The 12,517-nt window shown below is 41.1% G+C and overlaps 1 protein-coding gene across 1 annotated transcript in view; it reads right to left on the bottom strand.

Annotated features, from left to right (window-relative positions):
* LOC126248777 (metalloendopeptidase OMA1, mitochondrial-like) overlaps window positions 1-12,517 on the bottom strand; it is a 108,735-nt gene that overhangs the window by 22,837 nt on the left and 73,381 nt on the right. The window contains exon 6 of the mRNA XM_049950146.1: window positions 4,690-4,890. Coding sequence (XP_049806103.1) covers window positions 4,690-4,890 — 201 coding nt within the window. The remainder of the gene's footprint in view (window positions 1-4,689; window positions 4,891-12,517) is intronic.

The raw sequence follows: 12,517 nt of genomic DNA, 5'->3' as shown, positions 1-12,517 counted from the left end.
CATAACAGTAGCAACATTCAATATCCATTCAGCTTATCATAAAAATTACAACAATTAAAAAGTCAAGAATGACGAGGTGTTCCCATTCGGTATCATATTATGTTTGCTGTTATTTGGTGCATTGTATTAAGTATATAAGGATATTTTTCATATGTTTGCTTTTTGCATATACAATCTCATGCGTAAATGAATAAAATGTGTGTGTGTGTGTGTGTGTGTGTGTGTGTGTGTGTGTGTGTGTGTACATGGACATGCTCAACTATACCAGGCAGAAAGCCGTAGAAAGGCCAGACTAATGATGCCCAACTCAAGCAACATGGATCAAAAGTCAATTTAAAAAACCTATACCAGACTACTAGTCACCTGAGTCAGCAAAAATCTACATTGGTTACTATGCTATTGTGGTCTAATGTCAAATTATGGTAGAGTAAAAGTTGGGACCCAGAATGAGAAATTTCCTATCATAGCACAAAAGAAGGCAAATATGTCCTAGGTGTAGAGTTAGGGATATACAAGAAGGGAACTAGCTTTTGACTTATTTAGCAGCTTCAGAGACATTTAAATCAAAACATGTACAACAGGAAGTATCCAAGAGTGGGCATCCATCTATTATAGGAAGTATCCCAGAGTGGGGATGCGAGCATCCACATTGTGTCATATTGCAAGACATGACAAATGCCTTGTTGGATGACACAATGGCATGTATCATGTTATACAACATCGTATTGTATTTTTTATTGGTCCTGTTGTCTACATAGCAGCTTATGCATAAGACATTGGACAAGTCAAGTTATAAATATACAGGCTGAAAGTCATTTCAAGGCATGCATATTTAAGGTTACAATAACACACTTTACACGTAAGTATTTATATAACACATTTCATGAATTTAAATATTCTTCAATGGAGTAAAAGCAGTGATGCTGTAAATATGACTTTAGAGATTTTCCAAATGTATTGACCTCAGTGATAGCTTTTATGATTTCAGGAAGTTTGTTATAAAGCTTAACTCCCATGTGAAAAGTACCTTTTTGGCACAGTGCTGTGCTGATTTGAGTCATATGTAAGTTTCTGTTTTGTCTGGTAAAGTGATCATGTACATCACAGTTTTTTTGCAGTCTCCAGTCCTTGCCTATTACATTTAATTTAAAGAACAAAAGGGTTTTCATAATGTATACACATGGTAATGGAGGAATACCAGATTTCTTAAACAGGAGTTTACAAGAGTCTCTAGGTTTGCACCCAAACAAGATTCTAATGGCCCTTTTTGTAGTTTAAAAGTGCTATTAGCTGTTTTAGAGTTTCCCCAGAAGGTGACTCCATATCTAAGACGAGAATGAAAGTATGCATGATATGCATTCAATACTGTTTTCTCACTACAGCATGATTTTAATGAACAAAGAAGGTAACATGTTTTGCTCAGTTCTGCATTGAGATATTCAATATGCTTATTCCATCTGATGTTACTCTACAGCCAAAGTCCTAAGAATTTGGTTTCAGTATTGTTACCAACTGGTTCGTCATTGATAGAGACTGATGGGATAAACATGTCCTTGTTAGGAACATTGTGGAATTTTAGAGCAATGGTTTTCTTACTGTTTATTACAAGCTGATTACTCTGTGCCCAGCTGCTAAGTTGTTTCGTGACCATGTTTACTGTCTGCTGTAATTGTTCATCGTCATCTCCTTTTAGTAGAATCATGGTGTCATCTGCAAATATGATTGTTTTGTGTGCATCAACATTTAAGCTTAAATCATTTATGTACAGAAGAAACAGAAGGGGTCCCAATACTGATCCTTGGGGTGCACCACATTTAATTTGTTTATAGTCAGATAAGTGATTAGATACAGTTTTTAGTTCAATATTTGTGTGCTTGATGCACACTGCCTGCATACGATTAGTCAGGAAGGAACTGATCCACTTGTTGGACAGGCCTCGAATACCATATCTTTCTAGCTTTGATAGCAGAATTTTATGGTCCACCATGTCAAAAGCTTTTGACAAGTCAATAAAGACTGTTATTGTTTTTGTCCATCAGGTTTAGGATGGAATTGATGGAATCATAGACAGCAGTTGTTGTTGACCTCTTATTTCTGAATCCATGTTGTTCATTACATAGGATGCTGTTTTTATTTATAAATTTCGTAAGTTTCTCATACATAACTTTTTCCAGTACTTTAGAGATGCAGGAGGAAATTGTGATGGGTCTGTAGTTATTTACATTGTCTTTATCCCCTTTTTTATACACAGGAATAACTTTTGATGTTTTCAACACATCGGGGAAAGTGCCTGCCTGAAGTGAGCAGTCGCATAAGTGTGCGAGTACTTCAATTAGGTTTGATGCGCTCTTCTTTAACATTGTTGCGGGTATACCATCAATACCGGCCGATTTCGAATTTTTTAGTCCTTTTATTGCTTTAGCTACTTCATCTTGTGAAAGAACTGATGTACATTGATCCGCTACATGCACTTATTTTATATTCATTTGCCTGGGTGCTCTTAAAGTTTGATTGTAACATATTATCAGCAACACCTGGGAAAAAGTTGTTAAACGTGTTGGCTACTTCTAAAGGGTTTGTTACTTTTTTATTTTTATGTGATAGTGTTATATTTTTGCAAGGTTGTCTGTATTCTCCACATTATTTTTTTATAACACTCCACATAGCCTTTGATTTATTAGCTGAATTATAAATGATTTCATCATTATGCATTATTTTTGCTGCTTTTATTACTTTTCTCAATATTTTGGAGTATTTTTTATAGTATGTGTGTACTACAGGTGAGGAATTTTTTTGAGTTACATATTTCATGAAGGAGTCTTTTTTCTGGCATGAAACCCTTATTCCCTTTGTGATCCAGCCATTTGTTCTAGAGTTCCTCCGCATGGTTAATGTTTTCAGTGGGAATGCAAGTTCAAAGAAATGGGTTAATATATCAATGAAAGTGTTGAATTTTTCATTTATATCGTTCATTTTGTACACTCATAGCCATTTTTCTTTCTGTAATAAGTTGTTTAAGTAGTTTACATTATGCTGATTATAACTTCGATATGCTGTTCTGAGAGACATGTTGTTAATATTACTGCCTTGTACTTTTATGCTTAATATTTGAGCAAGATGATCACTAAAACCTGCATTGAAAATTTTTAGTGAGGTGTTGTGTAAACTCTTCTTGACTAGAAACTGATCAAGAGCTGTTTGGCAAGTTTCTGTTACTCAGGTAGCTGCTTTTACTTCAGCCTTTAAATTGTAGGACGTTGCAAGGTTCAAAATGGTCTCCGTATTTCCACTATTCATGAGGAAGTCAATATTGAAGTCACCACAGATTATTAATTCACAATACATTTTATTTACTTTATTTAGCAATGACTCCATTTTGTTTAAGAAAAGTTCAAAATTCCCGGATGGTGATCAGTAAACTGTAGCAATAACCAGGTTGAACTGAGTAATTTTTATAGCAGCAATTTCATAATCCTTTTAGACATTTGCCCTAGTTAAGTCAGGTAGTGTAATAAAATCTACATTATCCTTTGTGTAAATTGCTACCCCACCCTGTTTGCTGTTTTTCCTGCAGTAGTAAGTAGCCAATACAAATTTCTTTATTTTCGTATTCTTGATTAATTCTGGGTTTAGCCAGTGACATCATGTACCATATTACTTTACTTGACGTGATGCATTATATTACATGACATGGATACTAATACTAACAAGTGAAAAAGCACAAATATGCAATATGTTTTGATTTAAATGTCTTTGAAGCTGTCAAATAAGTTGAAAAGCTAGTTCCCTTTCTTTAAATGCCTAATTCTGTCCATGATATAATCGCCTTTTTGTGCTATGATAAGAGCATTTTTCATTCTGGTTCTGTTAATATTTAAGAAGATAAAAAAATAATTTTATTACAGTAGCTTCTGAGAATCAGAATAAGACAGTAAGTCAGAGGAGAGGCAGCACAATACACAAGATGGTGATTCAGACACTTTGCTAGAAGGCTGCATGTAACAGCACTCTTTTAAGGTTTTGCGTGTAGGGTTAGCTTTCAGTGGGTTTTTTTTCCTCACTTCATTGTCAGATAGGGCTCTTGGCTATTGCAAAGCACATGTAGTATTCAGCAATAGTTTTTACTGTAGTTATGATGATGTGTTTAGTTTGATCAGAAACAAAATATTTAGTTTATGCATCCACTTGTGCTTATTTCAGCAGTAGCATCCTATTTAACACTGGTGAATGGGAAACACTAGTGTGTCATGTTCTGATTTTTTAATATCTCACAAGAAAAATGGACAAGAGTGAGATTTATGTACAGGGAAATCACCAGAATAATTCAACAGCTCACAAATTGTAAACATCATATCTAATATTACCACAGCACACAAAAATTCTGTTTAATAATAGGAATTATTTCCTGAAACACATCTTGCAGAAAATAAATAAGGAAAATTGTGACTGGCAGCAGCAAACATAACTTTATAATAAAAAAAAAATGACTTTTATTCACAATAACAAATGACATGTTTATCATGTGTCAGGCAGTTTCTTCAATGTAACTTCAGTCATTTTTCAATTACTAGCAGTAGTTTATGTTCAATACTTCTTATACACAAAAGATGAAGGATAGAGAAATTTCCATGTACAGGAGCATGTAACATTACAAATATATCATATGCTTAATACAGTCTAAGACATTACCTTGGCAGCCAACTGCAAACCTATTTCATCAGCTTCAGACTCAACACTGCGACTAAACGGTAAGTGAACAAGAGTATTTACGAACAAATTGGACAACCATTGAGAAAACATGGCAACACCATCAGGAAACAATGCCCATAATATAATAATTGGCACAATCATCAATAATTCATGTAAATGCAATCTGCTCATCTGCTCTGCCTGGAAACAAAAGAAAAAAAATACACATTAGTACATTGTAATTAATTCCATGACTGGCTTTTGCAGAAATGCATACATTCTATGTTTGCTTCCTATAGTTGAGTCACTGAATGTCCAAACTATTAATAAATGTATTGAATAAACTGTTAACAGAGAGAGTGTGGAAAATAAGGACAAGTTGACAGAAGTGGATGGACAACATATTTGACGCCATGGCCACAAGAGTAAAAGATGTAATGGCATCAGGTAGTTTCTCAGACAATCTAAAGATAACACAAGTAGCCCCCATTTACAAGAACCTGTATATTAGAGGAAGAACTGGCTATGAGTTAATAAAATCGTATATTAGCAACGGGAAACAATTTAATTGATGTGAAGCCATCATAAAACTGTTATTCAAGCAATATTGAGGATTGTTTTATCTGATTTCCTTATTTTTTTCACTTGAAAATGGGATAATATCATCCCGAAACATGTTGTGGCAAAGAGGATTGTTTTATCAGGTTTCCTCATTTTTAGCACTTGAAAATGGGGTAAAGTTGTTCCAAAACATGCTGTGGCAATGATCACATGATTGACAACAGGTATGAATATCCTCAATATTGAAGGAAACAATTTTTGATGCTTAAAACAAACATTGGGTCCTTCAAATCCAAAATTACTGATATTGTATATGGAGTGCCTCAAGGTTCCATGTTGGGACCCCTTCTTTTCTTGATTTATGTTAACAATATAAAGTACTGTTCTAATTCTAAGGAAAAAATATTGTATGCAGATGATACATCAATTGTGTGCAAACACAAATCCTATAACAGCCTGGAGGTGCTGTGCAACAGTGTTACCAATGAACCAGCCAAGTATTTCAATGAAGGCACCTATATGAAAGTGCTCCAGGGACTGCAATAATGGAATTTAACACCATGAAACAAAAAAAAAAAAATTGATATGAACCTATCCATAGGACATGACACTGTAAAAAAAGGAAAAATGGACAAAATTCTTGGGAATCACAATCCGAGACAACCTGAAGTGGGACATGCATACAGATTCCTTAGCCTGTAAACTGTCTAAAAGCAGCTTATGGTTCATTAGTCTCATCAAATTTAAACTAAGCAGTAGAAATATAGGGTGCAACAACACAAACCAACATCAGCACATTATTAACACTGAAGAAGAAGAAAAAAAACTATCAGAATTATTTGTGGTACCAAACCCAGACAATCATGTCAAAACTTGTTTTCAAATTAGGTGTGTTAAACTAAACATAACTATGCTTATGAACATAATTAATCCAACCTTAAACACTGACCTACACTAGCATAATACAAAACAAAAAATTAAGATACCATGTAAATAGCCACTGGACAGCACTACACGAAAAAAAAATGAACTCCATGCTGGGCTGGCACTAGACAATACCTTACCAAGAAGTCTCACAATCTTCCTACCAGCAAATTAAAAGAGCAATTAAAAAGGATTTTAATTGAAAATCCATTTTATTCCCTAAATGAATTTTGTATCTTTATGAAATACACTTTTTAAGTATGTCAAAGCTCATAGTTTTAGGTAATTCACAAGTAATCTAATCATATTAATATTTTTCCAACACTGTTATTTGTGTATTAACAAATTTAAAATCTATTAAAATGTAAATTTATTGCTAAACATAAATTCTTAATTTATAATTCATAAACTGACATTCAGAAGAATATTATTATTATTATTATTATTATTATTATTATTTGGTCAATAATCTGAACTGTCATTTCCATTTAAGCAATTTGCATTTTTCATACAGCAGGTTCAATGAGACTGGAATGGCCAATAGAAAGTATTTAGCAGAGATAAAACAGGGCATTATTCTGTGTGTGTCCCACTGGTAATAACTCACACTTACTGGATTGCCCCCACCCCCTTTTTTGGGGGGGAGGGGGGGGGGCCCTCAACTACTAAGGTCAGTAGCGCCCAGTCACGAACGTTAGTGCACTAATAGTGTAGAAAAAACGCAAGGGGGAACACCAGAAAGTACTTACAAAGATGCAGATAAACAAAATAAAAGAGTTAGATCTCTTTGGACAAGTCAGTCAATGTAATAAAACAAAGTACACGAGCAGCTGCCCGAGCGTCATCAGCTAAAAGTTCCTGTAAGGTAGACGGCAGACACAGGACAACACGAGAGTGAATAAAACGGGGACAGGACAATAAAACGTGGTGCACTGTCAATGAATGACCACAGGGGCACTGGGGGGCAGGGTCACCGGACAACAGGTAGCGGTGGCTAAATCAGCAATACCCAATCCGCAACCTGGCCAAAATGACCTCCTCTTGCCGGGAAGGGCATGAGGAGGTTGTCCAAGCCGTCAGGATCGGTTTGATGGCCCTAAGCTTATTTTCATGGAGAGAGGACCAAGCCTCATGCCACAATGATGAAACGCACCGACAAAGAACCTCACTAACATCAGTTGATGGGACACAAAAGGAAGCTGTCCGAGGCAGGAGGACAGCAGCCTTGGTTGCAACATCAGCAGCTTCGTTCCCAGGCACACCAATGTGGCCAGGAATCCACAAAAAAAGGACACGAGCGCTGGTATCAGCTAGCGGCTGAAGGGACTGTTGAATTCGTTGCACGAGAGTGTATCATCCCCAACGACAAACACACATCCGACACCAGCAGTAGTCTTGGAGCCATCTGTGTAAATAAAGACATTATTAGCAAGCCTCGAACGAAGTTCGACAAACTGCGAGCGGTATATTGAATCCGCGGTCCTCTCCTTTGGGAGTGAGCTGAGTTCAAGGTGAGCGCGAACCTGAGCCTGAAGCCAAGGTGGCGTCGGGCTCTCACCCACTCGAAAAGTCGTAGGGAGGTTAAAATCAAGTTGCTGAAGCAGGTGATGAAAGCGAACTCCAGGAGGTAACAGGGCAGAGACATACAGCCCGTATTGACAGTCGAGAGAGTCGTCAAAGAAGGAGAAATATGACGAGTGGTCGGGCAATGACATCAGTCGGCAGGCATACCGACATAGCAACATATTGCGCCGGTAGTTTAGCTGTAATGCGGCAGCTTTGGCATACTGACTTTCAACAGGGCTGGTGTAGAATGCTCTAGACACAAGACGTAACCCCCAATGGTGGATAGAGTTTAGACGGCCTAAGATGGACGGCCAGGCAGAAGAGTAGACAAAGCTCCCATAATCCAGCTTTGATTGGACAATGGACCGATATAAGTGAAGGAGGACCATTCGATCTGCTCCCCATGATGTACCGCTGAGAACATGGAAGATATTTAGGGAACGGGTACAACGAGCAGGCAAGCACAACACATGTGGAGACCAGCAAATTTTCCTGTCAAATGTAAGACCTAAAAATTTTGTTGTCTCCACGAATGGGAGAGCAACGGGACTGAGATGTAAGGATGGTAGTAGAAACTGTTTGTAATGCCAGAAGTTCATACAGACCGTTTTCTCACCAGAAAAACAGAAACCGTTAGCGACACTCCAGGAATATAGACGGTCTAGACAACGTTGAAGACAGCGCTCCAAGAGACATGTCTTCCGAGTGCTGCAGTAGATCATAAAGTCGTCCACAAAAAGGGAGCCTCAAACGTCAGCTGGAAGGCAATCCATTATTGGATTGATAGCTATGGCAAAAAGGGCCACACTCAAAATGGAGCCCTGGGGCACCCCATTCTCCTGGCGAAAGGCATCTGACAAAACAGAACCCACATGTACCCTGAACATTCGATCCATTAAAAATGCATTAATGAAAAGAGGGAGGCAACCGCGAAGGACCCAAGTGTGCATGGTGCGGAGAATGCCCGCCCTCCAACAGGTGTCATAAGCCTTCTCCAAATCAAAGAACACAGCCACCGTCTGGCACTTATGCAAAAAGTTGTTCATAATGAAGGTCGACAAGGTAACTAGGTGGTCAACAGCAGAGCGACGCCTACGAAAGCCACATTGGACATTGGTAAGGAGGCATCGAGATTCAAGGAGCCAAAGCTCCATCACCTTGCAGACGCAGCTGGTAAGGGAGATGGGGTGATAACTGGAAAAAAGGTGTTTGTCCTTTCCTGGTTTGGGTACGGGAACAATTGCTTCATGCCAGCGTGTGGGAACACGACCTTCAGTCCAGATGCGATTATAGGCGCGAAGAAGAAAGCCTTTACCTGCAGGAGAAAGGTTCTTCAGCATCTGAATATGGATACCATCGGGCCCGGGAGCAGAGGATCGGGACCGGGCGAGTGCACTTTCGAGTTCCCACACGGTGAAGGTGGCATTTTAACTTTCACGATTCAAAGACTGGAAAGAATGTGGCCGTGCCTCCTCTGCTTGTTTTTGGGGGAGGAAGGCAGGGTGGTAATGAGCAGAGCTCAAGACCTCAGCGAAAAAGCGGCCGAAGGCATTTGAGACATCCTCAGGATCCACAAGGACTTCATTCGCTACACTCAGGCCAGAAATCGGGGAGTGGACCTTGGTGCTAGATAGCCGGCGCAGGCCACCCCAGACATTCGAAGAAGGAGTAAATCTGTTGAATGAGCTGGTGAAAGCCACCCAGCAAGCCTTTTTGCTTTCTTTGATAACGACGACGACATTCTGCACGGAGTCGTTTGTAACTAATACAGTTTGCCATCATAAGGTGGCATTGGAAGGTGCGTAAAGCACGTCGCCGAGTACGAATAGAGTCACTGCATGCTGTAGTCCACCAGGGGACTGGGACTCGACGTAGAGAAGAGGAAGTACGAGAGATGGAATATTCAGCAGCAACCAGACTATCGCAGCTGGAGAAGGTTTGATCATGGAAGGTCGCCAGGGAGGTGGAAAGCCCCCAGTCGGCTTTGGAGATGTTCCAGCTAGTGGAATGTGGAGAAGGGGTGTGATGCAGGAGATGGATTACTCAGGGAAAATGGTTGCTAGAGTATGTGTCAGACAGAGCATACCACTCGAACCAACGTGCAAGTTGGATAGTGGATATTGAGAGGTCCAAGTGGGAATAGGTATGCATTGTGTCTGAAAGGAAGGTAGGTGCGCTGGTATTTAAGCACACTAGATGGAGGTGGTTGAAAAGGTCTGCCAAGAGGGATTTGTATGCAAAGTGATTGGATCATAGTAGACATCATCCCGAACCAGCAACATGACCCCTCCGTGAGCCGGGATACCTGCCACAGGGGGTAGGTCAAAATGCATGGAGGTATAGTGTGTCAGGTCAATACGATCACATGGCGTAACTTCGTTTCTTGGAGACCTACGACAAGCGGGCAGAGCATTTGAAGGAGCAATTTTAGTTCCTCTCGGTTGGACCGAATGTCGCGAATATTCCATTGAAGAAGTGCCATTAGGAAAACAAAAAGAAAAAGAAGAAACAAGAAAGGGTCACCTCGATGGCCGCTGAGGGCCTGGCTTCGAGGGAGCACTGCTGCTGCAATTGATAGGTGGTGAGTCATGATCCATCAACTCAACAGTTGCGTCTGCCACCTTCCTGAGCTGGTCAGGAGGGGCAGCTTCCTCCGCTGGTGAAAGGTCAGATGAGCGGCTACCAGCAGTGTGGCCTGGCAAAACTGAAGATGGCCAGGGACGACAACCACTGGGTGGTGCAGGAGAAGAAACGTGCCTCAGCGGAGACGGAGAACTCTTTTTTCTATGAGCCTTCTTTGAAAAATTACGTTTTGTCGAAAGAACAGTTGATGGCTGTGAAGTTTGTGTATACAAGAAATCTTCATGTGTCGGTTCTGTTTTGAAGGTCCGAGCATCTGATTTAGAGGTCCTCATCTTAGCAGTAGCAGATGATGATGTTTGAGCTTTAGGGTTGGTGGGAGGAAGAGGAGACGTTGATCGGGCGATCTTAGCACTGGTCGAACTGACGACCGAATTGCTAAATGTTAGATCGCATATCTGTGCAGTGACCTCCCTGGTAAGCCGAGGAGAGGCGAGAACAGTACTGTATTGACCTGCCGGAAGCACAGTGGGCTTTCTGCTATTGAATACCTTGCGAGCAACCGAGGTCGACACCTTCTCTTTCACTCAAATTTCCTGTATACTTTTCTCATCTTTGTAGATGGGACAGTTGCGAGAGGAGGCAGCATGGTCGCCCATACAATTAATGCAACGAGGGGACGGGGGTGGACAGTCCCCCTCATGGGTGTCCCTGTCACAGGTAATGCATTTAGCCGCACTTGGACAAGACTGCTGTGTAATGTTAAACCGCTGACATTGGTAATACCTTGTAGGGCTCGGTACATACGGCCGAACAGAAATGATCTCATAACCCACTTTAATTCGTGAAGGCAATTGCACATTGTCGAATGTCAGGAATATGGTTCGGGTCGGTATGAGGTCCTTGTTGACCATTTTCATGACCCGATGGATGGCCGTCACTCCCTGATCAGAGAGAAAAGACAGAATCTCCTCATCAGTTAGTCTTTTGAGTGATCTGGTATACACCACACCATGCGACGAATTGAAGGTGCGGTGGGCCTCCATCCATACAGGAAATGGGTGTAAGAGTGAGACTCGAAGTAATTTTTGGGCCTGGAAGGCGCTCTCTATCTCCAACAGCAAGGTACCGTTGTGCAACTAAGTACAAGATTTCACTGGTCCTGCAATCGTATCTACACCCCTCTGAATGACGAAAGGGTTGACTGTTGAGAAATCGTGACCGTCAGATCTTGTGACAACAAGAAACTTCGGTGCTGGTGGTAGAATTTTTGGAAGAGGAGCTGCATCTAGCTTTCTTTTTTGGGCAGAAGACAGGGAAGAAGAAGAAGAGAAATCCATTGCGGATGAATCCCCCATGATTGCCAACGTCTCCGATGGGGTGCTCCTTCCTTGTGGGGGCCCTCTCAGAGGGCACTCCCACCTTAGGTGATTGTCCACACCTCAGGTCACAACTCCCGAGAAACGAACGGAGGGACCAATTGGCACGTTTGGAAGGTAACAGCTCAGGCAATCACCCCTCCCTGGGCCTGGCCTTTACCAGAGGGTACGTGCGTGCCTTACTTGTCTACCCAGGGCAGGGAATTACGCGTTACCCCGTCACTGGCTACGCGTGCGAACGCGTGGGTCGGTCTTCAGACCTTCAGACATGCACAGGGAGGAAAGAAGAGAGGAAAGAGAGAGAGGGATAGAGGGATACAAGAAAGAATCTCAAACGCCGAAGCGGAGAATAAGACATGGAAAAGAAGACAAGGAGAATAAGGCAGAGATAGAAGTAAGGGCATGAAAGCAAGGAGAAGAGTGAATGTAGGGAAAGACCAACAGAGGAAGAAAGCGTAAGGAAGGATAAAAACAAAGGAAACAGGATCCTGGAGTTTTCAAACGTCCGTCTCCGTACGAATGCTCGATACATTACTCCCAAGAAGAGGGAGTGTGTAGGAGAGGTAAGGAGGGGGGGGGGGGGAGGATTGGGGACGAGAAAGGATGGGGAAGGGGGGTAGGGCAGCCCAGAAAGGAAGGAGAACTGCACTAGCTCAGGGCCCCGTGCTCGCCATGCACGTATCCACAAGAGAGTTGTGGACCACCTGGGGGGTTACTGGATTGTGATATTGAATTAATTACAAGACCCTGACTATGCAGCTTGCTCAAATATATTGTCACAAAGAGGGGTAAATACCACAAGCAGCCACAGGCCTAAC

Source organism: Schistocerca nitens, chromosome 3 (assembly GCF_023898315.1).
Source record: "Schistocerca nitens isolate TAMUIC-IGC-003100 chromosome 3, iqSchNite1.1, whole genome shotgun sequence".
In the NCBI taxonomy this organism is placed as follows: Eukaryota; Metazoa; Arthropoda; class Insecta; order Orthoptera; family Acrididae; genus Schistocerca; species Schistocerca nitens.
Note: the sequence above shows the minus strand (reverse complement) of the source record. Positions and strands in the feature narration are given on the sequence as shown.